At 43.1% G+C, this 27,964-nt stretch overlaps 1 protein-coding gene across 4 annotated transcripts; it reads right to left on the bottom strand.

Moving 5' to 3' along the window:
* Positions 1-45: 45 nt before the first annotated feature.
* FOXJ2 (forkhead box J2) lies at positions 46-27,964 on the bottom strand. 4 transcript variants are annotated; one of them, XM_032679607.1, is made up of 12 exons: positions 27,881-27,964; positions 26,294-26,418; positions 11,336-11,688; positions 10,753-10,827; positions 8,719-8,787; positions 8,210-8,350; positions 7,584-7,782; positions 5,233-5,559; positions 4,732-4,833; positions 4,069-4,269; positions 3,208-3,306; positions 46-2,630 (listed from the first exon to the last, which is right to left on the bottom strand). In XM_032679607.1, exons 3-12 carry the CDS (start codon positions 11,666-11,668, stop codon positions 2,542-2,544), a joined length of 1,635 nt encoding a protein of 544 aa, XP_032535498.1. In that variant the 5' UTR covers positions 11,669-11,688; positions 26,294-26,418; positions 27,881-27,964; the 3' UTR covers positions 46-2,541. The 4 variants fall into 4 exon arrangements, with proteins under 4 accessions (XP_032535498.1, XP_032535499.1, XP_032535500.1 ...); XM_032679608.1 differs by lacking the exon at positions 27,881-27,964 and adding an exon at positions 26,891-27,689; XM_032679609.1 differs by lacking the exon at positions 27,881-27,964 and having other exon boundaries at positions 7,584-7,779; positions 26,294-27,693.

Genomic DNA, 27,964 nt, shown 5'->3' with positions numbered 1-27,964 from the left:
TGATGAACGCCGCCGGGAAAAAAATCAATACTGGCACCAAAAGAGTTAAACCATAAACATTCACTTTTTCTTTTTATTAAGAAAGCATGCACAAAAATAAACTCGTGAAACCACGCCCCTCTCTCCCTGACCACTGACACGAAGCACAGGGGGGGCCACACCGGGCTGGAAGGGCCTGCAGGACCTTCCTCCAGGCCAGGCTGGCCCCCCTCCCCTCCCTGCAGGCCAGTGCTGCCCACCCCATTGGTGTCTTCCACGCACTAAAAACGCACATTTATTTCAGGGGCAGAGGAACGAGGCTAATTTGCACACTGACCGGCATGTATTTACATATGCAAATGAGGCACAACTTAATATGCAAATGAGGCAAATATGCAAATGAGGAGCACTTGGATACGCAGAAGGAGCCATCTTGGTTTGTTTTTCTTCCGGTGGTGTTTTCAGACTTCCATAGGGCCGGCTCTCAGTAATGTCCTTTGCAAAGCATTAACTGGCACCTGCCATGAGTTATCTCTGGTGCCACTTCCCACAGAAACCTATCACACATGCTTCCAAGATGTATTATTCCCATCCTGAATCAGCAGAGATAACAGCTGACTCCATGTTGAAGCTGTCTGGGATTCCTCATTTCTCTTGGAGATACTCAATGACGAACTCCCCCCCAAACACACACTTAAAACAAAAAAAGGAAACCAAAAAAAACAAAAAAAAAAAGAAAAAAAAGAAAAAAAGAAAAAAAAAAGTGTTGTTCCCCCCTCCTGATACAACAAGACTGTCCACTTCCCTGACAAAGATCCAATTTCCGATTGGTTTATCCCTACAGCAATTTGAAAAAGCAATGGCAGTTCCCCACCTTCCTGCAGTCATAGTAGAGGTTATTACTTTACTGCCCTGCCCCAGGTTTGTCAAGTGGCCATGATGGTCTATTTCCATGTTTGTTCCCTTCACTGATAAACAGGGAATTAGGGATGGGGGGAGGCTTTACAAAATATTAAGAGAAAGCAAGAGGTTTGACAGAACAGAGCCATACCAGAAAAAAAGGGGAACACAGGACATAGCTTTGGGGAGGAGGCATCTCAACACTCACTCCTGCTCCTGCACCTTTTCCACCTTCCTGATTTGCAAGTGCTGACAAAACTCATCCTTAAGAATTTACACCAGATGCTGTCATCTCTCCAGCCGAACTACAAGGGGTCTGACCCACCCACCTCCCTTTTACACTACACTCTTCAGCTGTTCGGTTTAAAAGCCTGCCCTGCTTCATCCTCTCTCTTCTAATGCCCTTCTTACAAAATATGCTCGTGAGGGCCTCCCGGTACCTGACCAGAGGGTCCAGCCCTTGACCAGAAGTCCCTCAAGTTCCCTCCCAGTCTGTGCAGCAGCTTCATCTGCCCACCACGAGCCCGTTCACCAAGTGGGAACCCCTGACAGAGGACATGCACATACACAACAAGGCTCCTGCTGCTGGCACTCAAAACACAGGCAAAGACAGTCTCCAAAGAAATCTGAGGGGCAGAGGGCCAAATAACAATTGGACAAATACTGATGGGAGAAAATTTCCAAATCTGCATATGCAAGTAAGAGCCTCACTACATGTTTTGAAGAAGAGTTTGAAGGGATAGGGGGTGAAATTAAAAGCTCTGGGGAACAGAATTTTCTGAATCACATGTGAGACCCCTGACTGCTTCTTTTATCTGATGGGTATTTAAGCTTCACCTGGAGACTGCAAAAAGCAGTGTAGGAAATGGTCAGGATTCCCTTCAAAATCTCTGTCTTCACAGATGGCACCACATTGTGAAACCCAACTTCAGTGCTGAATACCATCTCTGCCCTGTTCTCCTTTCTCCAAACTCAGGTCTGCCCTCCCAGCTCAGCTTAGCTCTCCCTGCCTCAGGGATTACCTTCTCTTTGTACTTGGGAACACCACTTCTTTTCTTGCTGTTCCTGCTGGTGCAACAAAGTTCACAGAGCTAAGATCACCCCTCCAAGTGTCCCTTCAGCCCCCTGACCTTTACAACATTTACGAAACAACATAACTACAGGCTCCCAGGGTCCACTAGGCTCTCTCACTCCAGTAGCCAATACAACAGATTCACCGGCCACCTTGAAGGGAAAGAGGGATTGTTAAACGCAAAATGACGGAGGCAGAGAAAGATGCACTCGAGGATTCAGCCTTCCAAGGTCTTTTCATGGCACCAAGGACCCATCTTTCTGCCCTCCATAGGGCACTACACAACATGAAAGCTGATCCGATGCGTCCGAGGCCACCAGAGGAGGGGGAGGGCTGTGCTCAATTATTGGTAATAATAATAATAACAATAATAATAATAAACAAAAGAAGAAAAGAAGATAAAACAGGACGCAAGGAAGGATTATCTTCGGCAGCATCTTGCGGTGGCTTCTCTGGCGGAGATAGAGAATATATATCTATATACAGGCAAGGCAGGGAGGCTGGGGAGGGCGGTGCTGACACCATTGACCCCATGTCTCCCTCCCCTCCCACGTCCCTCACAAAGGACGGCCTATCAAGTCTGTAACTCGCTAGGTGATCAAGTCCCAGTCGAAATCATCGGGGATTTCCTCATTGGCGCCTGGAGGAGGTCCTGGAGGCCGGGGGACCAGATGATGAGCTGAGCCAAAAACAAGAAAAAAAAAAAGGAAAGGGAACAGTTAGAATAAAGAACTACATGCTTTTTCACAGGGGGCTCTTGGGCAAAAGAAACCCAAAGTGGTTTGGGCCTTCTCCCTTCCAATAGTCTAACAAACAAGCACACTACTGGCATCAATTTCTCTGTCACACAGCACCTACCAATGTCTGTAGGTGGTCTGCTGTGAAATTCTCCACAGCATCTTCTACAGAAGTTAACTTTCAGCCTCCTTTACTTTTCTCACTGTTGACTGCTGACAGAGCACAAAGGACTTCATCAATAGAAGCTTCTCATGTAAAGTTGCCTTCAAGCAACCAACTGAGGGTGAGGCTGAACTGGGAGACTGTCTATGTGAAGTGAAAGAAATCAGGCCACTGACACCTTAAACCTTTCCAAAGCTATGGCAGAACCCTAAACAGACGTTTTTTTGCAGTCCAGCCTCCCCTTCTACCTGCAGTGCTCCATTTGATTACTAAATGCTTTGGGAGAAACACACAAAGGGGTTGGAACCAATTCTTTAATGCTCATTGGTATAATATGCCTTAATGTCACTCCTTACCTGGGCGATTATATCCTGGAGAGTCCTGGGTGGAAATCTGGTACATAGGAGATGGCCCGGAGAAGAGATGGGGAGGCTGGGGCTGACCATAGGAGTTCACTGTGAAAGGAAATGAGGTAAAAAACAAAACAAAACAAAAACAACTGTTAAGGTTCTGGTCAACAGTCTTGACCCTGACTGGGTGGCAGCTCAGCCACAGAGCAACTCACTCAGACCCACGGGATACTGAGGAGATGTTCAGCTGCTGGGTCCTAACTGCAAGCTATAGCTTGGTCTGGGATCTTGTTCTTGGAACCAGCAGGAGTTTCTCTATTATTGTAAAAGAAGAAAATTTTCATCCAGAAACACCACAAGCTGGCTCAGTATTATCCACTTAGTTCAGTACTAGATGACACACACCATCACAGTGCTATCAAGACCACAATATCCCCTGTGCTCTCCTCAGAGTGCATCCTGCTACTCCTTGTTCAGTCAGTATTTCTCCAACAAGGGTGCAAGCGCTTTCTCCTTTACAGCTCATGCCATCTGGAATAGCAATCTCTCTGCTGGCCATTTCTTTCTGATGGTTACTAAAAAAAATACCACTCCCTTCTCCTTTTATGGGTTTACCTTTTAAATATATTTTTGCCTGGATAGGTTGCCTGTCAATGGTATGCATCAAATAATAGCAGTCAGTCCAGGTCACAGGCATAGGACAACCCAATTCTTTAAAGCCAGAGAAAGCTGAGTTGCTATGAACACCTCTGACAGCCTAGCTCTGAGTTGCTCAGTGCTATATTGCCTGGCAAGACTGTAAGTAATTTAGGATATTCACAGAATTGGGCCTTCATTTATATATCATTTTAGTCTCTGCCTAATTACCTTGGTTCATGGATTGCTCCTGTTTGCCACTGTTCAGGGCACAAGAATCAGAGATTCGAGGGGGCTGCTGTGGGCCAACCAGATGAGGGAGCTGACCAGTCTGGGTAAGGAAGTGATTAAGGGAGTCACAGAGGTTGGCAATATGATGTTGATCCAGCGTCCAGTTCTTCCGCTCAGCCTGGCGCAGACTCTCCATCAGCTCTGTGGGGGACAGGGGACAATGTCAAAGACAGCAGTCACACTGTCATCTTCCCTGCAAAGTGTTTCTGTCTTCTGTCCCTAAATCCTACCTCCTCCTCACAAACCCAACTTCATTGCTTCAAATCTGTCACCAAACACCTGGAGAGCTCCATATCTAAGGATATTGTCTCACTGACTCAGGTGGGGGAGGGGAGAGTTGGAGGGAAAAATCTCAGCTTTCTGACATACTTTTATGAATTAATTCCCCTTGTCCCAAATTCCTGCAGTACTCATTCAAGTGCTTCAAGATCTTAAACAGAACCCATGAAGTAGGACACCTCATTTTAGAAATAAAGTGAGTCTGAGAAACCAATGGACTTGACACAGATACACTGAAAAAAGATCTTGACACAGCACTCACATGTTCTAGACTACAGCCCTAATCACCGAGTCACTAACTCTAGTCACTAGGCCAACACTGACCTGAGAATTGGGAGTGCTCAATGCTAGACCAGTTCAGCCGGTTTACCATCTTGAAGCTTTCCTTCAGGGAATCAATGTTGGAGCACCAATCAGGGGGAAACGCTGGAATGAAACAGGGACAAAATTAATCCAATGCAGATTGCCCTTTTCCTCCACCCTTTAATAGGAAAAGACTGGCCCCTCTTCACCAAAGAGCCTGATGCTACAGTAGCTAGAAATCCTTTCTCCGATGGAAGACAAGGGATGGCGCCTCCTTTCCCACTGAGGCCCTGACTTTATCTTGCATCTCTAAACAGAATCCCAAATCCAGGGTGGATGTAGCCTCCTTTCTTTCAGTAGGGAGGTAATTTCCCTCTCAGATTTCAACCTTAACTGGCTTTCACCCATTTTCTACACACAATCTAGGCGCTACCTAGGGAAAGCTCACGTCTGGAATTTCTGTCTGGGGGCTCCTCATTGCTCCCATTTTCCCTGCTGTGTTTTCCATTGCCCCTGACTCACCGAAGCCAGCACTGTTGATTGAAGCCTGTGACTGCTGCTGCTGCTGGTGCTGGTGTGGCTGCTGCTGTGGGTGGGAGTGCGGGTGATGTTGTTGATGCTGGTGGTAGCCTCCATGCTGCATTGGGGGCGGGTGCATGGACATCACTGGTGGAGGGCCATAACCCTCACCACCCTGCTGCTTTCCCCCTTGGGATGGGCAACCCTCTGGGGTTGGAGTGTGGAGTGGGGGAGCAGCACCCACTGAGGAGGGGCCTTGCTGCTGCTGCTGCTGGTACATGTAATAATTGTGGTTGGAGGGCTGCATGTCACCAAGGAGTGAAGAGAAACCTGCCAAGTAAACGAAAGAGGAGGGAGCTTTAAGAGCAGCCTGAATCAGATCTCTGCTTACATTATCCATCTCTAACTTCACACTGTTCATCCCGCTATTTATGACGCTTTTGGAGTTCCCTCTACTGGCTGCCAACAACCATGACCTGTGCAATTATGCACTTGCTGCACTCCAGACTCTGTTCAAAACAAAAGGCTCTACAACAAAGACCCAGCAGGATTTTAGTACAGAGTTAGGTACTTAAATTCCTCCCTGGATTTTTCCTACATTTGCCAAAGTAACTCATGCTCTCCTGAAATGTCATGCACATGTTGTTTTCCCATAAATGACCACTAAGCAAACTTAAACAACAAAACAATTAAAAAACAGATAACTTGATACATCTGACTTGCTGTTTCCCAGGGCTCCATTCAGTCCCCTTCTACAAGCAGCTTGGCCAAGAATCTTCCCAATTTTTCTCACACATATAAAAGGCTCTGCTTTTGTACACAGATCACATTATACATATCAGGGCTCCTTCATGACAGAAGGTATGGGGACTATGGGGGCATAGGGTGGTTATAGGGGCTGTGGGGGCACAGGGGGGTTGGAGGGGCTATGGGGGGCATGGAGGTGACTGTAGAGGCTCTGGGGGGCACTGGAGTGGTTATAGGGTCTATGTGGGGCACAGAGGGGTATGGGGGTACAGGGGCAGTTATGGGGGCTATGGGGGGCACTGACTCATTCGGTGTGTAATTTTTATCTTCCTGCATTTCAGGTATCCCCTGATGCAGGAGCATCAGGTGTTCTCCATTATTCCCCAATACCAGGAGCTCAGCATATCTCTGCTTCCCTGGTTCATTCTCCCCACACATTGTGGAACCTCTGTGAAAAAAATCACAGGGACATTACATGACATTAACCTGAGCTACTCACTTTGAGTACCCTTACCTGACCATCTGCAAGCAAGCCTCAGGTTTTCACTACATTCAAGATCAAGCCTTGATTCAAGATCAGAGCTTCCTACTACTGCAATGGGGCAAAAGGATGAATACTGCCATCCTGACTCCAAAGTTGCCTAGAAAATTTCCTCAAAAACTGCATGTTTTCCTAGAGTGCCTTACAGCCTAAGACTTGGAGAGGGGAAAAAACAGACTACTGCTAAGTTTGCAAAAACAGAGGAACACACCAACTCAAGGTTCTTCTCTACATTTTTGTAGCTTGCTCATCCTGCAACACCTCACACATTCCTACTAGGAATCTCAAGTGCCAGCACAATGGAAGCAGTAGAAGTATATAAATTTTTATTTCACGTAAGCTACAAGCTCAGGAGGCTCCTCCTGGAGTGGCAAACTTTGCCTGCACTGTGTGATGGCTAGCAGCACAGGTGAAAGGCTCATGTAATAACATATTCCTTTTTATTCCAGATTAGAATTTAGAAGTATTTAAAGGCGGGAAGAACTGTAGGCTTTTCTGAAGTGTTTTCCATGGACATCTCATCCCTGCAGCGATTCTGCCCTCTGGTGGCTGCTTCCTCAATCCCAGAAATGCAAGCTATGAATAGAGTTGGGGGCTCTCTCTTCCATGCTCTCAAACCAAGAAGCACAGTTCTCCACGGCATTGTACAAACCTAGTTTTAACAGATCTGAGCAATGATGACTTTCCACTCTCCTGGAGAAACTCCACATGCAACAATCTCCTCCCTCTTATGGTTTCTAGCCTGACAGACTGTGAATATTTCTCCAATGTGCTTTTCTTCAGGACTTCATTTCTCTCAGTTTCTGCCATTTCAGTACTTGCATTTGTATCAACAGAAGGTATTTTTAAATCACGATCCTCTTTATTCAAAGAGAACTAGGGGGAGCAATAGATAAAGGACGTGCAAATTTCTTATCTGCTCCTGGCAGAAGTAATTACAGCATGCCAAAGAAAGAACGTCTGTTTGCACAGGCTCCAAAGTGAGGAAAGATCTGAGAGATGCCAAATGGACAAGACTGTGTGGGCAGATACCTGCCCACCCCACATGACGCATGCAGTTACTCACCGTGCTGAGAGGAAGATGATTTCTCCAGCATGGATTTGTAGAGATTTCGGAAGGACCAGCTAAGATCCTGGAAGTTGATCTCAGAGTAGGAGAACTTGAAGTCATGGTTGGCACTGTACAGTGGGGGTGGCACATCAGCCCCTTCACGGCCCTGCCCCCCGGCTACAGTAGAGGCAACATCCACAGGCCCTGCACCCTGCTAAGGGAGCAAGAAATAAGGCCTTTAGCTTGTACTAGTTTTTGTAACTTGAGACAGAGATCCAGAGATTAGATACGCATAGAACATGCACTGATGTCCCATATCACTTAGCTCATCCCCCAGCAAATCTTCCCTAATGGCATTTTCCTTGTGGAATACCAACCGCTGCCCTCCCTCTGCAGCCCAATGGCTCCAGCATTTTCTTCAGCTATCTAATATCATTATGCCTTTATCCTTATCCCCATCCAGCCCTTTGCTAAAATTCACTTCCTCCTTATTTTCTATCTCTGCAATTTCAGCTCTTTCCCTTCTTTTTATTTTTGCCTCCATATCACAATTTTCACAATTCCCTCTCCTCACCACTTTTCCATTCATGCATCCTCCCCCGTGCTGTTCCTCCCACTTTATCTTTTCCCCTGCTGCTCACCTGACTGTAGTTGGCAATGGGGGTGGTGCTCTGGATCGACATCTGAGGGGTGGCCTCAGGTGGCAAAGAGGCTTCTGTGCTGACTGGAACAGCCCCTCGGGGGCTTTTACTTGCCTCTTGCTCTGGGGAGTCTTGCGGTATCTGTGGATGGGGAAGAAAGAGAAAAGGAAAGGATCAGAAATCAAAAACAGATGGAGAAGTGAAACTGCAGATGGGAAGCCAGCTCCCCCGCTGTAGAAGTTCATGGCTTAAAAAAGAGGAGGACTGGGCCTTAGTCACTGAGAAGTCAGGATAAGGGACTTTACACGAGATTAATTTTGCTACTGAATAGCAGCAACAACAGCCAATCAGCAGGACAAACACACTAGTTCATTCATTCCTAGCCTTTGTCTCCCCATCTGTACACCCTGCCCCCAAAACACTACCATGGTCTGGTGCTGGAAGGACTCCTTGAAACCAGAAGGGAATTCCCACCCCACTCCATGCTGTCTGGAAAGGAAAACACTCACATCATCATCTGGAGGATGCCGCCTCTTGCGAGATATATCTGGACATGTATCTATTGTCCAATAAGAGCCCTGGAAGAAGATCCATTGGTGAATGCATGATTAAATCACAGAGCTTCCTGAAGCAGGGGACTACTGACTCACAGAATATAGCACCAACTAAACATTAAGACCACATGGACCACCCTCTAAAACATCAGACAGAGACTTGGGTGTTGTACAGAGATTCCTCTCTTGCACTGGGTTGCACAGAACAATGAGATACAATGCTACTGGTGGAAGGCAGAATACTCCACTTTTCCATCACTCTGTGACAAGACACCAAAAGGATGGTTTGACCCAAGCTAGGTGAACTCTCTGGGCCTGCACACCCCCTTCAGTAGCTTCCTCCCAACTTGAATTTGCTATTGACTGGTGAGATCCAACTCAATATTCTGATTTGGCCGACAGCAAGAAGGATCGTTCTTTTTCCATGATTGTGAGACTCCAGTTTGAGCGCTCTGCCCATTTGGGGGGTTCCCATGCAAGACAGATACTGACATACTAGAATGCACCCACAAAAGGGTCACCACAATGATTAGGAACTAAAACATATAATGTACAAGCAGTTCACAGAAGAGATCTGTTTAGCTGGGACAAGGGAAGGCTAAGGGGATCTAACCACTGTCTTCCACTGTGTAGGGAAATAAAATACGACAGAATCAAATTCTTCTTAAAAATGTACAGCACAAGAATAAGAGGCAACAAATACAAGTTACAACAAGGCAAAGTACAGTCAGATATGAAGAAAAAATTCTTCACAATGTTGGTGGTACAGCACTGGAACAAGTGGCCAGTTTTGCTATATCCATCCTTGGAGATACTCAAAATCCAACAAAAACCTCAAGAACCTAATCCAATTGTTCCTGCCTGGGAGTGGGGGTGGGGGTGGATGTTGACCTCCAGAGGTCTCTTTCAACACAAAATAGTCTATAATAATGTGTGTTCTTTTCTGAATAAGTATAAAGAGAATTCCAGAGTGTAATTTCGCTCATTTTAACCTCTAACTGAAATCTGAATAATCCGAATAAGTATAAAGCACAGAACATGTTTTCATTATAAACCCAGCCCAACGTGCCAATGAACACCTGCAAACGTATACCCTTAAGTCAGTTAGGATTTCCTGGAGTAAGGCATATAATCAATGGTATTTTTGAGCAGTGATCTTCAAAGATCTACTACTTCAATTTATAAACACCAATTGAGACCACATAGTCCTTTAAATATAACCTGAAATAAAAGGCCTAAGCAAGTGCTCCTTTCTGATAACTTTAGGATGAGAGGGAAGAGACAATCTTTCTGTCTAGATACATAACTTCTTGCCCCCACCATCTCCTTCAGCTTGTTTAATTGTGAGTTTTTTTAAACAATAATATCTGCCAAGTCTTGGTTTTGCTAGCAATCCCCTTTAGAATCTATATATACTATCAGAGCTTTATTAGCCTTTACTTGGCCAACAAATTCCTAAATTCTTGAGTTTTACTTGTAAATGATTTCTACAGATTTAAACAATGTGATGATGATATTATTTTCCCAACACTAAATATTTTGCAGTCTAGGTTCTGCTCTCACTTTCACAGATCTTGCCTCCAGGAAATTCATGATTGTCACATCATAATCCTGCTGTTCACCAGTAGTCACTATGATCTTTTATAACAGAACAGGTTGTACTAGACCCACATTTTACACAGAGATCAAGAAGAAAAAGAAACAAAACTAGTAAGGTAGATTCAATCTCATTTTTGACTTCTTACAGTATCTTTAAAGTCAGTTGAAGATCACAGATAGGAAAAATAATTACTAAAACCACTAGGGCCCCTTTAGAGGTTCCCTTTAAGTAAATGTGTCTGTAGCCAAAGGACTGCAGTAAATCTTACTACTGCTTCCATTTTTGCCTACACTTTAGGTTTCAAATTCCAACCATGAGTTAGAAAGGGCAACCCCAGGTTATCCCCTGCAGTTTTAAATTGCTTGTCCAGGAGCATGCTGATTTCTTACCTTCCCTGGATCATCTCTCGGTCGAGGCACCTTTCGAAAACATTTATTCAGAGAGAGGTTATGACGAATAGAGTTCTGATGAGAGAGTAAGAGATACGGGTAAGTGCCACAACAAAAACATACAGTCTTCTGAGTATGCCCTGGAACAGGTACAGAAAATAGGATGGTGCATACTCAAAAGCCAAAGCTCACTACATATACCTGGAATGGAGCAGAACAGAAGCTGTGCAAAGAGAGATGGATTAGATGATAATATGGGGCTGAACCACCCCTACATCTACAGAAGGTGCAGTGAAAATAGAAAAATGATGCAGAGCTTGGTAGGAATGTGGGGTTTGTGTGGGTTTTTTGTTTTGTTTTTCTTTGTAGTTGTCGGTGGAGTTTTTTTGCACACTCCTTCTTAAGGGAGCACCACATAAAACAAAATTCTCAGAGAAAATGGGACTCCTAGTTCTGCATTTTCTCCAGTCGCTCAACTTAGTTTTACAGCTGTCTTGTTTTTCTCAGTGGGGGTATTTTGCACAGAATTAAGAAAATAAGTCTTGTAATTAGGCAAAAAGAGTACTTTAGTGCAAGCCCTCACCTTCCAACCTATACCAGCATTTTTGTAGTAGGGAAAGTTGTCACAGATCCAACGGTAGATCTCACTAAGCGTCATCTTCTTGGCAGGCGAAGAGTTGATGGCATATGTGATCAAAGTGGCATAGCTGTAACGTGGCTTCCCATCTTGGTGCACTGCAGCCTCATCCTTACTCAGTGTGGCATTAGGATCTGTTGGTGAGCCTGGTGGACACTTTCGGGCAGACCCTGGAGGTCCTGCTTGTGAGGAACCCCCTAATTTTTCAATAGTAGCCCTTAAAGTAAGCTGTGGGAGCCAGTCTATGGAAGTGAGGCTGCTTTCCAGGTCAGAGGCCATGGTGCTGGAAGCAGGAGTACCTGTGAGGAGAAAGGAGCAGAAAGGAAACTCCTGAGACACAAACAAGGTGAACTCTGAGAACAAAACCACTCATTTGCACTCCTCCTCTCCTTCTCCCCCTATCACAAATACCTGTGTGAAGACCATCCTAGTTCATATCCCTTATTCACAGCCAGACAGAAGCACCCAAAAGGGCCTATGACTGTGTCTCTGGGAGGACCATCCTTACTGACAGAAGCTGGGACAGTGCTGATGGTAGCATTACTAGGGCAATCTTACCCAGAGCACTGCCCCCAGGTAAAGAACCAAGATCTGTTTAAAGGAAGCGGAGTCCTTTCAGCAGCTGTATCACATTCACTCCCTCACCACCCAATCCATATAACCTTGGTACCCTTCACCAAGATTACCTCTAATCCAGTAGGTTTACTGTGTCAGGTAAGAGGAAAATCATAGCTAAAAGGGAATACTCATTCATGCCATATACAAACCACAGTTTAATTAGATAATCTTCAAAGTCAAGACTATCTTAATTCAGGGGCAAATTAATTTCTCCCTAAGGCCTAGCCTCTTTTTTTGCATTAGGTGACATTATAATGAATCCTATTCCTTAGAGCTAGGATTACATATCTCATTTTAAAACACCAAGATCATGCATAATACTATATATAGATAATTACATCTACCATGTCGAGTTGGAACAGACTATATTAAGCTCTTAATAGTTAAAGCTTTGCCTACCACAACCAATTTTTCCTAAATATATATATATAATTTTACTGAATTAAATCTTGCTTAATTCACAACATAGCAGGCAAGTATTTTCTCCAATTCTAAGACACAGGAAGAACTTACTCATCCAAAGTCACACAAGTTTGCCACAGGGTAGGAAGAGATTCAGGATCTTTTCTCATAAATATTATATACTTCCCCTCATAAAAACAAAACACACCTGGATTGCAGTAGTACCCAGGGATCTCTACTTAGCATTTATTTCATATTAAGAAAATAGTTAGCAGCATGAGCTTGTAGGAACTTGTGCACTTAGCACACAAACTTTTATGTCGTCTTTTGTTGTAGACAAGGCAGCAGAAAGTTCATCATTCCTACTCACAACTGGCTGCATCACTATACTAGGAGCGATCCCTTGAAGTCTGGAATGAGGTAGGTAAGTTTCCATGGCCACAACCTGCAGTGCTTTGTGCTTATTCTTTGCATAAAGAGAAGAATCATGTCTTGAAGGGATGCAAGTTCTGCATCGTTTATTTCTGAAGTTTAGATGGTACTATCTTTGAGCATGCTAGCGCACAGAAAAGGGAAACACAAACACGTGCACATACTTATGTAGACATTTGTGACAAATTAAACACATGCTTACATGTAAGAGAAGAGACTGACACGAACACACTTCGCTTAGGAAAGATTCGTCAGCAGACACCTCCCACCGAGTGCATCACTCAGATGAGTGGATCAGATGAGACAGGGAGACACCCATCTGCATGAATACCAATTAGATACTCATTCTAAAAATAGGTATTTGACAATAACAGTGTGGATGCACAGATCCAGAGACAGATGCACCCAGCATTTTGACAGAGAAGCTACCGGTTCTTCTCCCACAACCATATGCATTATACCTTTCACTTCTGCACTGAAGTGTTCTCACAGCACTAAAGCACTTAAGTCCATATTCCAATGCATTCGTAAGCACTAAGCCTTTCATTTCCATGCATGTGCTCACCACACCTCTTAGGGCTCAAACACCCACACAATTCCCCAACAAAATCCATCCCTCAACCCCCACAGACAGTGGCTCCAAAGCCCTGGCCTCAAAAAACACCTCCTAATTGAACATTGTCACTCACACTCACAGCACTCGCTGACTGAAAAGTACAGTTGCAGCTCTACAGTATCTATGGCGAGTGAAAACATTTTTCTCTCTGTAGAGGAAAGGAAAAGCCCAACTGCAACTAATTTACCCATGTATTTATTTGCCACACTATCTATCACACCTGATAGGGACAACTACTTGCTAAACAGCTAACTAGAGAGCTGCAAAAGGCCTTACATTATCCACCCTCCTCCAGATGTAGATTATTGAATAACATTTTGATGGATTTGATCTAGTATCAAACATTTGAAATTTACAGACACACACAAAAAAGAAGAAAAAAAAAAACCCATTCCTTCCTGAATAATACAAGGGAAAAGAAACAATATATTTTTATCCAGTCGGGATGGACAGACCACCATGTACGCAAAACACAGCATGGTAAGTTCACAGGTACAGCCCTCACTAAAAGCAGTATTCCACTTGGGAAAAAACAAACATGAACTAAATATAAGTTGAATGCTTAATTTTGTAAGTGTGCCTCATAAAATTTTTAATTTCCATGGTGCAATTGGACAACAGATTACGGCTTCTTGTTAAATCATTACGAAATATCAGTTGTGTTAACAACTCCAAAGTAAAATAAATACAAATTCCTCAGTTCCATTCCCCCCCCCTTTTTTTTAAGGCAAGCATAGAAATCAAGAAAATTAGGTTATAAAAGCCTATGGCAGAATAAGATACCAATCTGAAACACCAGAAATTCAAGAGGCAGAAGAAAACCCTGCAGTTTTCACAGAGCTTCAGATTTGCCCAGGTTATGTCAGTAGAGCACCTGGGATGAGTTGCTATGCAGTAAAATGTAAGGCTGATTTGCAATACGCCCATCATCAAATACACAAGCTTTCATGCATTTGTGTAAAATATACTTGTCAGGGAGACAGCAAGGTTAGAATTGGGTCAGATTACATCCACACTAAGAATTTTAATATTTCCATTCCTTGGTTTATAAAAATCTTTGACAACAAAACAAAATCCCAAAATCTTAAATAAAAAATTCTGTCTATACAAATGCACTAGTCACCCAGTATTGAAACCACCACTTTTCAGTATAACACAGCAGCTCTTTAAGGACACATACACTAGACAGTAATTTAGGACAGAAAGTGAAGACTCAGGTGCAACAGCAATTCCATGGGAAATTTCAAAGCAGTGGAGGGTTTTTTCCAAGTTTGAACTTGATCATGTTACTGGATTTAAAAGCCTGTATGCTGGCAATACAGGATCTGTAATAATCAGGCATAGTCAAACCTAAAGTAAGGTGGCAATTCCAGAACACTTTCAGGGCAAAAATAATGCCGTGTAATTGGTTACTAAATTATTTAAAAGATTACTTGCTATGCAGTTAATATTATTGTTAATTTGTGTTGTATATCTCATTCACCTTATCCAAGTGGTTGGTGCACCAGCTTGACACTACTTAATGGTATAATAAAACAAGACTGCAGCCAAACCAGAGAGGCTGATGATTCTTCCAACTTTCCCTTCCCAGCTTATTGCCTGGCAAATCTTCTTTTGAACTCTTCTCTTATGATCCCATTCAAACAAAGAAAAAAATAGTAGTAACTAATAAACACATTGAATTGAAATCAAGGATATTTTAAAATATCCTACCACATTAGCAAGCCAGAATTAACTTTGAAGAAGTAAAAAGAAGGATGAAGACCAGAATTCTCCCACTTTACAAGGCAAATTCTATCTGTTTATGTATTTGGCTGACTTTAAAAAGCAAGGGTAAGGTAGCCAAGTCATAACCACCATCAACAGCTGGAAACTGTCTGCAGTCTTCACTTCCCAAGCACTAACTAGTTACAGTACAACCTCAAGTCAGACAGGTCAGAGAGATGCAAAAATGCCAGCCAAGCACTGATCCCAAACTACAGACAAGAATCTGTTAAACAGACAAGAATCTGTCCAGTTCATAAGAAAAATGGTTTAAAAAAAAATCCTTGCATTGAATACCTTTTAATAACCACTAATTCGCTTGGGACTAGTAATACTTCACTACAGCTTTCCAGGAAAACTACTGCCTTACTCTGAATACTTGCAACTAGCAGTAAATCGAAGATCATGCAAGCCAGTCTTCTGTCTGTTGGATAGTGAGGACTATCCCTACTGCCACAGTGAAGAAATCTGTACTTTGCCTGCCCTGCTACTTTGCAAATGCTTGCTCCAACCCAGTCAGATGTTATCCAAGATCATTGCTACTTATATATCAGGACTGAGAAATGTACGAAATGTGGGGAACAACACTCTGAGGGTCACACTGAACGCAGTTAATAAACATTTACAGCCTGAAACATTCTCCAAGGCTGAACTCAAAAGCTGGCCAGTCAGAATCAGTTACGACTGAAGCAGGGAGCCATACAGTGAATGAAACCTCTGCCTACAGAAGAGGCATATTCTAGAATAAATCTCTGCATTTCTGTGTTTATTTTCACTGTTGCTTTATTTGCCGCTACTCTGATACAATGAAACACTATGGCAAAACATTCAGAGAAGACTCAACATAGATTTCTCAACATAAACTTTGAGAGAGAAGAAAAGCACAACAAACTACCAAGCAATGACTGACATTGCTGTAGAACACCCATAAATACATGACCACTTCTATTTAGGTGCCTGAAACACTGATCCAGTGATCTAACTAACAATATCCCTCTAATATACTCAGAGATACACCTATTTTCTAACGTATTTAGCAAACAGAAAAGCTCAAACCCAAGCTGACAAAAAAAAAGACTGCAACCTTTCTGAAATAGAAAGGTGAGCACCATGTCAACTAAACGAAACTGCATCAAAGTGTAGGGAGAAAAAGTAAAACATAAGAATACTACATGCATGAAGAAACAGACAGCCTCTACTTTGACGACAAAAAGGCAATTTTGACATACTTGTGTAGATTACACATGCAAAAACACTGTGTTCTTATCCAATACAGAAAGGGGGAAATAATCAATTTTGCTAATTCTGGCAGGAGAAATTTGCCATTTTAAGACATGTGTCTTCCCTCAAAAATAAGAAGGTGTGAACTAAGACAGCAGGAACAAAACACTTAAAAATCTGATCTTCTCTAAGCAAATGTTCTCACAGAGATACTTGTTTCATGCAAGAAATTGGAAAAAAGGAACCTGATTATCTGCACAATCTGAAATTTCTACCCATCATTTTGGTAACTAATTGTGAGAAGTCTTCAGAAGATGTTTATGTTTATGGAATCAAATGAAGAAGGGTATTGTTTATAAAATCAAACTTAACCTGGAAGGAGTGGCAGGTGTCACATTAGTGACAAGAGAAAAGCATTGCAGTTTGAAAGTACACTTCTGCCTGCAGCGTCACATGAAAGAAGGAAAAACAGTCCCTGGGGCAAGGAGGTAAGAGAAATTTTCATACCCTAGAACCACACTTCCCTACTCTGCGACCAGTAGAACAAGCCAGAAAACATTTTCCCAGTTAACTGTAGGCTTGCAGGTGTGGTAACAGGAGGCACACGGTTCTTGCTAGCCAGGAGCCACAAAGGGAAAAATAATCCAAGAGGAGGAAGTTCCTGTCACGGAAGAGCACATGGCGTGGTACTGCCTGGATGAGCAGGAACTGTCACAACCTGCACTTGCCCCTGTCACAGTAGTCTGGCTCTGTACCCCCTCCTCAGAACCACTCAGTGTGCAAGACAGAATGGCTTTCAGTGTTCAGTGCTATTTTGTGCAAAAGAACACAGGTGATTCCGTGATTATGGCATCCTGAATGGAAATTTGCTAAAAGTTACAGTACACACTAAGATGTACTAAAAATCAGAGTTAGAGGAAGATGAAAACTTTTAGACGACACAAAGCTTAATATATAAAAATCACTGGACTAATTGTTCTGTCATAATTAAATTGTTACGCAGATACTATTTTCCTTTAACAAATAGAAATCTCAGTAACGTAAGGTTCATATTAAATCTCAAGGAAAAATAAAAAGAAATTTATTTTCATAATATTTACTGATTACATAAATATCACGATAGCACATTTTAACACAGGACCTTTAGATTCCCTCCATTTTGTAAACGGTGCACAAGCAGGATATAATTTTGCATTCTGAGTTCAGTAAATGAATGGCACCGACTGCACAGACATTTTTGGTACTAATGGAGCATGAAGTCTTGTGGGGACTATAAAGTCACCAAAACCCTCATGTTGGAAGTGTGTCAGGATTCAATTCCAAAGGCAATTATGTCCTAGCTTTGTATGAAACTGACAAATGGTCTCGTTTACAAAACATGACCTGCTTATTTAAACTTATCAACAGATGGCATTACAGCCAAAGTCTGAAATATGCTCATGTCAAGGGAGACAGTATCTTTATGGGCATAACAGGCTAGGATGGAGCACAGCTAATGACTTGCCAGATTTTAATAAGATCAACTAATCAAATATTTTTGTTGTCTGCTATATAAACATGCGGGAAAAAAGTGCATTGAGAAATACTACACAGACATTGCAGACACCCCTTAGACGGTCTGAAAATACGTGTTCAAAGTTAGGACTAGTTTGTTTATTTATGGTGCTGCATAAGGGAAAGTGGGGAATATGTAACACCTGTCAAAAGAAACAGCAAATTATATTGAGAATAGTGGTATGCCTAAAATACTTTTGAGCTGGAAGTTATTTCCTTTGTAATAAGACTACTAGAAAAGATTTATTCTAATAATAAGCCAAATGTCCTATGACAACCCTTCCAATAACAGATTTTAAGTAAAAAGTAAACCAAGCACTTTGAAGAAGCTCAATGAAAATACATCACCACAGCAGAAATGGCTCTACAGCATCTTTCCACCCTCAGAATCACTACACAATATTTTACCATCGGAAGTAGGAGCTGTAATTCGAAACATATGCCAAGGCGGTAGAGAAATCTTTGACATTTGCTTTAAGAATATTAACAGAACAATTATTCTTACACTGAGAAAGGTATCAGGTACTGGTTTTGGAATAATTCAAATTTATGAGCACATATCTGGAATGAAATTTTCCCTTGGAAACCAGAAAGTCTGTGGTAGAGAAACAGTATCTAAGAGCAGGTATTTCCCCCAGCCTTAGGGGAGCACACAAGTTGAAGAGAAAGATTTCAATTCTATCTGCTTATCAGAATCACATCCAGTCGTAAACCTTCAGTACAAGATATGCAAACACTGATACAATATCCAGATTGTCTCTGAAACTGGAGACAACATCAGAAGTAGATCAGCATTCAGAATATCTTGCTCAGAAGATCTGCACAGCATTGCAAAGATACATTCTTTTAACTTGGGTTTCTGTGTGTAACAGGCTTATAAAAAGAAAACTGTATTCTTACATTAAAAAATGGGTATCTCAGTGAAAAATTACTGTTAACCTTGCAGTTTAATGACAGTAATAGTGAAAAGCTTCTATATAAGAGAAAGGAATGGCAGCCAGGTATAGGGAAAATGACAAACTGACTGCAAGTGGTCAGAACTTGTTCACGAAAGGTTGAACCACCGAAAATAGATTAGTCAATATGAACTCTGCAATAGTTGCTAAAACAAGCCACAACCCACTTGTGGAAATGGGTATCAAGCACTAGCAAGAACTATGTACTGAATTCATAGGAAATCAGGAAATTGCTATCCAGCACAGATTAGTCGTATACCACGTGCCCAAAATGTACATACAGCACACGCTCCCAGAGTTGAGGTTACCAAACCACTGCAGAAAAGCCTGCTAAAGAGGAGTTTGAGAGCAAAGCACAGCTGAAATTGAAGTTGGAGAATGATCAGAAGAATCAAGTAATACTGTGTGAAGCTCATAAATCAGCTCTCAACCACTGCTTTAACATAATTCCTTTTTACTATTCTGTTAGCTGTTATTCTCAACTAAACTGGCTGAACTGTCTTCCAGCAACCAAAACACCTGACAATCCCTCGCCAGGCTCACAACTTGTAAAGATTTGTACCAAGCTTGAAGGTCAAGAGGATTCAGAACCACACTGCCACAGAATGCACACTCATTAATGGCTTCTCCTTGCTTCAAATGCTTGTGTTGCTACTCGGTTTTCTGCATCCTACTCATAAAATGCTCCGTTTTGTGTATCATCCTGAAACTAAATCTTCTGTTCATCTCCTTACAGACACTGAAAGAAGTCCCTTTCTTCCACACACGTTTGCCACAGCTGTCACCTTGCAGCTGCAAGTAACTATTATTCTGCTCTAACCCTGACCGTCCCACTCTTTGAGATGTTATGTCTTTGCTTATGACAATCTTTATTTACTTCACAAAAGAAGTCAGGGAGAGGGGGGTACATGTAGTAAGACAACTACCTCTGACTATCAGTTAGACATCTTGAATAATTTTCAAATGTGCTAATAACAGTTATTTGTGTATTTGAAAACAGTTAATTGCAAACACACAATTAACAGTTGGACTTGATGATCTCAGAGGTCCTTTCCAACCTTAATGATTCTACAGTTCTACGAAATAAGTAGTTTCCAGTGTGTCTGGCCTCTACTGGCTGGCAATATTCCTCTGTGTATCAAGATATGAGTCAGCTGAGGAAGAAAATGAAGAGATGCTCATGCAAAAAATGGAAAAGCACAATGTCATGCTTGTGTTGCTGGCAGAGCAAAGGACAACGCAGTAAGAGACGGCAACAGATAGAGGAGAAACATAAATGTGAAGGCCCCTTAGAGTAAGTACAAGAAGCTGGAACCTTATGTGGTAGATGGTAGCCAAAGCACAGGCTTGTCAAGGAGGAGATGGCAACGTGTTGAGAAAACATGCCAGGAGGACAGCTTCAGAAACTGTGTTTTTAGAAATACAAGAAGGTAACACAGTTGTCAGAGGCCAGCAAGAACAGGGAGCAGTAACAGAGATGGTAAATGAAGGAGCAAGGGTTACCCTAAGAGACTCAGAAAGTAGCAGTAAAAGATTCATGCCATGAACTGGAAGATGAGTCTCCATCCTATATGTTCAGGGCAAGGACATGTTATAGGCCCAGCTGTGGAGGTTTGCAACAGAGGAAAGCAGGAAACAAAGGGAAATCTCAAAGGAGCTGTCTAGAATTCCGTATTGGCCTCAGCAATTGCAGCAATTAATTTTAAAGAATATGTTAAGGTAGTATGCAAAGTTGCATAATTTAATATCCCTGGAATGAAGGAGGTAAAGAAAAGCAAAGAGAGGACACCAGAAGTGGGTCATTGTGTCTAACTTGTGGGGAAAAAAAAAAAAAGGAGGAAGGTAAATAGCTTACTGCAGAAGCTACTGAATGAATGACTAGAACAGTAGGAGGGAAACCAGGAAAATACTGACACAAAAGTCAAGGGAGGACAAGATTTCAAGACTGGGCATGATCAAATGTCAAAAACAGCAGCGAAGCCAAGAAGGATGAAGATGGAATAGAGACCCTGAGACCTGGCCAAGAAAAGGTCATTAGAGATCTCAGGAGAAGCTTCAAGGGAGTGAGAATATCTGTAGTGAAATCAGCTCACTAAACCGTTCTAGACTGCAGATATGGTACAGGATCTTTCAATTTTGGAGTCACTGGTCCTCCCATGAAACAAGAATTAATCGGGGCATCGTGCTTTCACTGTTTCTTAATGTCACAAAAACCAGCACGTAGAGTTTTTGAGTCCAATATCACATTGTAATTAAGGCAATCAACAGCAAGAACAGCCAGCCATCAAAAAGTGGTTTTCATCCTTATACTTTGGAACCCTTACAATAACCTATTCCAGGATAAATGGGAAGCCATGTATGGAGAAGCGTGCAGCCCAAGGTCAGCCAGCAAAGGAGTAGCAGAACCATGCAGAGAACATGGGTCTCCCAAATCCCAGACCATTTCTCTACATTCAAAGCCTGTCTGCTTTGTTCAGATAAAGGGAATTTCAGATGTAACTATTTTAGTAGCTTGCTTACTTTTCTCTGCAAGTTCCTGATGGGGAGGGAGAATTTGTCTTGATTTTATTTAACCACAGTTTTCTAGGGGGAAACTGAGAATTCAGAAACTTTGCTCCTTTAATTTGTGACCACAAAGAGTTCAGATTCCTTCCCAATTATTCAGATTTGAACTTTTAACAGTAATTACATATTTCTGCTATAATCAGCCACAGTCTTTATACAGCAGAGAGCATAAACAAAATTTGAATTGCTAATTGTAAAAAACAAAAAAGCAAATATTTTTTTCCTCGAGGTATAAAAGCTCTCACTCATCATCTCACCCTGTCCCTCATTACTCAGTCTCTCTTATACATAAAAAAGGCCAAAAAAAGAACATACACTCCCTTAGTTCCTGACTTCACATCAAATAAACTGACCAGCTCAGAAAGATAAGGAATGAGGTACTGGGCCTTGAACAAACTGTCCACCTCAGCTCTGAAAACCAAGATCCTCAAGTGCTAGAGGGAACCAGAAAATGTAATGCAAGGGGTTTTCATTCTAATCAACCAAAATCTAGCAATTCCTGAGGAACTAAGGGGGCCAGAGGAAAAAGAAGGGTAAGAGAATGTGGAGACAAAGTGACACTTCACAGACAAGCAGAACTGGATATTTTCTCTGATTAAAAAAAAAGTTTCTTGAGATAACCTCAGACAAAAAAACATATGTGTCCACATAGGCATATAATCTAATGAAAGCCAAACTAGGAACAGGTCAAAATACAGGTAAGATCAGAACCTGCGAGACATAGTAAGAAAGGATTCCTGCCAGTGAAGAATCCTAGAGAGGAGATGAGGGATGCTTACTTGATGAAAAGCAGCATTTTAGGCTTGTAGGACCAGAGGACAGAATGCCAAAGGGACTGCAAGGGAAACGAGATGCAAAGAGCAGGGACAACTGAGAGGAGGAGTGGGGTGTAGGAGGAAATGCAAGTCAAGAAGTAGGCAGGGTGGAAACATGCTGGGCCTTAAAGATGCAGGAGAGGAATTCGAGTGTCATGCGATGCTACGGAACCCAGGAGTTCAGGAAAGGGTTCACAAAGGTCAGGCACTAGTAATATCTGTGTTGTCTGCCTCCAAGACAATTCTAAGGTTCTTAATAGGATGGGGTAAAAGATTGAGCAGGTCAAAACTGCAAGGATAAAGCAACAGTCTAGTCCAAATCTTGGCAAAGCACCACGGGATACAACATTAAATTGGTCCTAAATTTGGTTGTGAGATCTCTGAATTTTGAAACATTCCCAGTATTATGCATTTTCATTTCAAACTTAAAATGAAAATTCACAATTAATTAATTGTGAAAGCATATTGCAGCATGGTTGCTCTCTCTCAATAATACATAGACGGATTTAAAAGTGAAAAACATAACATGAGTACAGGAAGAAACATATTATAGATTTTTAGGTTCATCTTATATCCCGTAGAAGGAAGAAGGAAACAAAACCAGCAGAACAGATAGCAAGTACCAATACTGCCTCCTATCAAGATGATAAGCATTTGGAGGTGGAACACATCAACTGGAAATTCTTGCTAAAATAAAATGTACAACTGCCAGCAATACAGTGAGTTAAAGGCTTTTCTTCAGGCTTTGGAGTTAACACAACTGGAGAGTTAAAACACGTTAGAGATACCATATTAGGCTGTCCATTAATCTATGGACTACTCATCTTTTCTAAATTGTCTTCCAGGCTGCAAATGCTAGAAACAATGTTTTTTTGAAGTTTCAATTCTGAAGCATCAATCAGAAACATATTCTGCAAATGGAGTACTACATAACATAGAGGGTTCTGTGTGAAAGTCACTGGTTACAGTTCTACCCAAGGCTGGGAGAAGCAAATGGAAAAATTAGTCCAAAAGCATTTTTCATTAGCATCTGGTTGCTAATGACCAAGATCTAATTCCTCTCTGACAGCTGTGTAAAATGAGATAATCAGCCCAGTCCTGCTCTTGAGGGACAGCTGTCCATATCACAGTTGCCATTAACCGCACCCCCTTTCTGACACTTGAAGTAAAGGGCCAAAGATCCTAACTGGGAGGCAGACAGAATCTCCCACTACATGAAGGTCAGTTGAAGTTTAGGGGAGGAGGTAGTAAGCTGTAACCTGTGCCTCTGTGGTAAGAATAAACTTCTCTGGAGACACCAGCTGTATTTATAGGGGGGGGGAACCAACCCAAAACAACAAAAAACCAAACCAGAAATACAATAGTCACAACCCTGTCTTGGACTGGGAAATTACATCCAAACTCCTCAAACTGTTCATTGTATTTCATTCTTTCATTCCAACTTTTCAGATTCCTTATTCTATCTTAGAAACTTGCCTACAAAAGCAGATTTCAAGATAAAACCCAAGAACTTATAGAACACATACTTAAACACTATTATAACCTCCTGATCATAACATAATCCTTTTCCCATAATTCTCTATACCATCTCATTTCATTTTACTCAAGGACTTCACCTGAGAAATGCCACACACTCAGTTCTCAGATGGGAGTTGAATGCCCACAGGACAGGATCAGACTGCTTCAATCTAAAAAGTCAAGTTTTGTAAGCATGAATGTCCAGATTTAAATTTACAAACCCATACACACATAGCTAAGTGTCTCTTTACTCAAGTGTTGAAGCCTTCATTCCTTCTGTTGAAGCCAACTCTGTGTTCCTGGGGATTTACAAGAATTAGGCTATTTACTTAGGTACATTAATGTGGTTTTTAAAATCTAATTTTAGGTATTCAGATTTGGTATTCTTAATGTAAACTCTTATAGACATAGCACTTTCATTTAAATGTGTCTATAAAGTACCTTGCACTTTCATGAAGACAAATAATACTCTCCCTTTTTCTTTTATGCATACTTTTGTATAAAATAAATGGTGCAGAACAGCTGCAGTATTCCATCTCGGAGGAAGCTGCATTTTCACCTGTGACAAACACTTGATGTGAACACATGATCACACTGAAGAGCTATGCTCTCTAAAAATTATTCCCTTTTCCCTTAAATTTATGAGTATGTCCTCGCTTTTGCATAGCTGTGTTTTAGATTACAAGATCTTCAGAGCAGAGATTGTCTTAATTTTGTGTCCAAGTCAGTACTTCATGCTCTGTCAGCACTTAACAAGTATATAACAATTAGTCTACAGCACACCACTTTCAGCCTTGTATGTCTGTCATGAATATTTAATACTCAGGCAGCAAGTACACAAATCTTAATCTTTATCATTAATAGAAGAAAAAAAAATGTTTCATATGCAGAAAGATAATTGTTGTGGAAGAGCAGAATTTTGTTAAGATTGGCATATATATTCTGTAAAGTGCTCTGCAATCCATCAGAGCCAAAAGCACTTGAAAAATGTCAAGTCATTACTGTGAGGAAGGGGGCAGCATGAGGTAAATTAACCTCAGGAGCATGAAAAGTCAGTTACCCCCTTGAATGTACAAAGGCCAAAATGCCTCAGTTATCTCTTTCCTCGTGCTAGATAACACAGCTGTACTCAAAACAGGCTGATTGCATAACTATAGGGCAACAGGTAGGAGGGCATCTAACAGTACCCCCAGAACATATGTATGCTGGGTGGTTCAGCCTTCCCTTAGAAAGAGGCGCCTTCTGAAGCTATGGATAACTGACAGAATCCTCTGCCAAAATGGGGAATCACTCTGGCATCTTTTGTCTGATCTGGCTAGCACATTACACCAAGGAGTTCCTTCTTTAGGGACTCCCTGTTTAACCATTGCTCTCCCAAAAGGCTTCTAAAAGGGTTCCTGCCCTGGCCCTTTTGATCTTGGATTTCCTCGCTGATATCTCACTGGAGAACAGAAACAAGAATACTTCAGGTGAGATATCCTTAGGCATGATTCTTCTATTACTGGAATCTGCTTTGGCTTCATTTGAGATGAAATCTCCCTCAGACTTGATTTCTCAGGAAATCACTACAGTGGTGTCAGAATACTCACTTGTGACTGGGAATTAACTGCCTCATTTACAAAAAGCAGCAGCTCAGCTTACATAGCACCAGCATCAGGATTCATGTTCCTAGCCCCTGAACATAGCATAAAGCACAAACGAAGGCTGGTGGCAACCGCATGGCTTCTCTTGGCTTTCAGAGCAGGTCCCCCAGCACTGTCACGGTTTTCATTCCCAGGCCCCTGCGCACCATAGAACCCACTCTCAAGGGCACTCTTTCCAGAATTCATCCCACAGTCCCTCAGGTACATTAGGACACACATCTCAGAGCACTTGCATGGGGATCTGTACCTCTGGATCCCAAGCACAGTGAGGTCTGCTTCGCACAATGATTTTATTCTCACAGTTACAAGCACAGTAGAACCCACACGGAGAACTCCACCCCATGAGTGCATCCTTGGACACTGGCACCAGAAATCACTGCTCCTGTCTCCTCAAAGCTTTTTTAGGCCAGTATTACCCTTCTCAATGACCCCTAAATGACAGAAACTAATTCACACCGGTGATGAAACAGGCTGAGCCCAGGATGAATAAACCAGGAAAAAAAAGCAGAAGGGAAAGGGCAGAGAGGTTTCTTACAATTAAACAGGGATAAGGTCTCCCATAAGCTAAATAGTGAGGGAAAGAATCAGGTCAGTTCCATACAGCATATAAGGGAGCTAAATGAGGGAAACAGAGAAAGACACACAGAGAAAGAAGCCTGGGGAAAGGTTCAGAAACAGAACGAGAGAAAAAGATTAAAAGGAAAGCAGATACAGTGAGAGAAAAGACACGGAAAACAAGGACAGAAGGCGAGAGAGAAGGACAGCTAGGAATAAAGAGGTGATATAATGTGGTCACTCACTCTGTCTGGAAGATTTTCTGGAGGGAGGTGGATTATCTTCAGTGCTGGTTGCTGGGGTGCTGCCCTTCACACTCCTTCTCTGAGACCCATACTCAGAGTGTTGCTGTCAGCTATTCCAAGAGCTTCTTCAAGAAATATTTTGAGGGTGAAAGGATTGTGGATGAAATCAGGATCTTGAGTTTTAAAACAATCTGCTTGGGATAGTCAGTTCCCTAAAACAGCTGGTTTTATCCTGGGATGGAGATCCTCTCTCCCTTTTGGCAGCTAAGTACCAAAGGGGTGTTCCCCCGGGAGACAGCCTTTTCACTGACAGTCAGATTATTTCAGAAATCAATTTCCCCAATTTCCCTACCTGGAAATCTCTCTTTTCTTTTCTCTAGGTACACCTTGTCCTTAAAGGTGGGCAAATATCTTCCTCTGAAAAAATTCTTGCTATCTCTGTGGATATTATCAGCAAAATCTGTCTTGTCCTTTCCCTGTAACTAGGAGGTGTGTCTTCTCTCCTTGCACAGGGTATCTGAAGAAAACCCTCTTGGAATTAGGGGATGAGGGATATTCCTTGGGATGAAGGAGGATGGGATCAGTATTGGAAATTACCTTTATCTCCAGTTACCAGCAACTGGAAAAGGAAAGAAGAGCTAAATCTGCCTCTGCTTTTTCTCCCTTGTTTCGCTTTGCTGCCTGCTGAGCAGATGTAAATAATTAAAATTACTAGGTAAGTATCTGGAGCTCCTGCTTATTTCTGTCTTGGGGACTGCCTCTCTTGGGCATACAGGATTCCTCCTGTGAAGACTCCCCTGTTACTATCTGGTCTGAAGAAGGGCTGTCCGCTCTGCTTGAGGGAGGAATTTCCTCAGTAGCAGGGGGGAGTAGGTGGTAAGGGTTATTCTCACAATCCTTAGAAACTGGGATCTGAGGACACCTCTCCCCTCGTATCGAGGGAGCTCCAGAAGACTCTGTCCCACAGCGAGGAAGAGCAGACCTCCTTCTAGATAGTTGCCTGGGCTGTGTGCCGGGGGCCTCTGCGCAGCCTTGGCTCGTTAGTGGGGAAGGGGGCGAGTGTTAAGCTCCTCACCAGCTGCGGAGAAGGGGCCTGGCAGAGGGGGGCCGCCGGGGTGTCCCCGCACCGGGAGCGGGGCTGCCCGGCGGGGTTGCGGGCGGGGCGGGGGGCGGCGGGCAGGGTCTCTCCCCCACCCCGGCAGGCTACGGGGGTGTCCCCCCACCGCGGCCGCTGTCCCTGACTTCCCCCCAGGCCCCAGCTCCTCCTGCCCGGGCTCGGCTACCACGGGAGGCCGCGGCGGCTCACGGGCCTGCGCGGGGCTGCGCGGCGCCTTCGCCGCCTTCCGCCGGGCCGCGGCTTCGTCCGCGGGGCGCTCCCCGGGCTCCGGTGCGGGGGCCCGGCCCGGGCGGCGCTGAGTCTCTCCAGGCCCCGCCGCTCCCGCGGCTGCTGCTCCGGGCTGCGGCTCCACTGCAGGCCCCGGCTCCTCCCCAGCCGCCGCTCCGCCTCCCCCGGCTCCCCCTGGCCGCGGCCGCCCCCGCCTCCCCGGGTTAAGGAGGCGCCGGGCCGGGGGAGCTGCGGTTGCCTACCAGCTCTGCCGGCCGGAGGGGGGGAGCCGGCTGCCCGCGGGGACCGGCCAGGGCCCCGGCCATCCCCGGCACCGGGGCTCGAGT

This window comes from Chiroxiphia lanceolata, chromosome 2 (assembly GCF_009829145.1).
Source record: "Chiroxiphia lanceolata isolate bChiLan1 chromosome 2, bChiLan1.pri, whole genome shotgun sequence".
In the NCBI taxonomy this organism is placed as follows: Eukaryota; Metazoa; Chordata; class Aves; order Passeriformes; family Pipridae; genus Chiroxiphia; species Chiroxiphia lanceolata.
The sequence above is the reverse complement of the archived record's forward strand: the minus strand, read 5'-3'. Positions and strand labels throughout refer to the sequence as shown.

What these genes read in the sequence shown, in the direction of transcription:
- FOXJ2 (XM_032679607.1), bottom strand. Translation starts at nt 11,668, where the DNA reads ATGGCCTCTGACCTGGAAAGCAGCCTCACTTCCATAGACTGGCTCCCA. An exon ending in ATCATCTTCCTCTCAGCACG is followed by an intron (nt 5,560 to 7,583) that starts GTGAGTAACTGC and finishes TTTACTTGGCAG; the next exon opens with GTTTCTCTTCACTCCTTGGT. An exon ending in TGAGCACTCCCAATTCTCAG is followed by an intron (nt 4,270 to 4,731) that starts GTCAGTGTTGGC and finishes TGTCCCCCACAG; the next exon opens with AGCTGATGGAGAGTCTGCGC.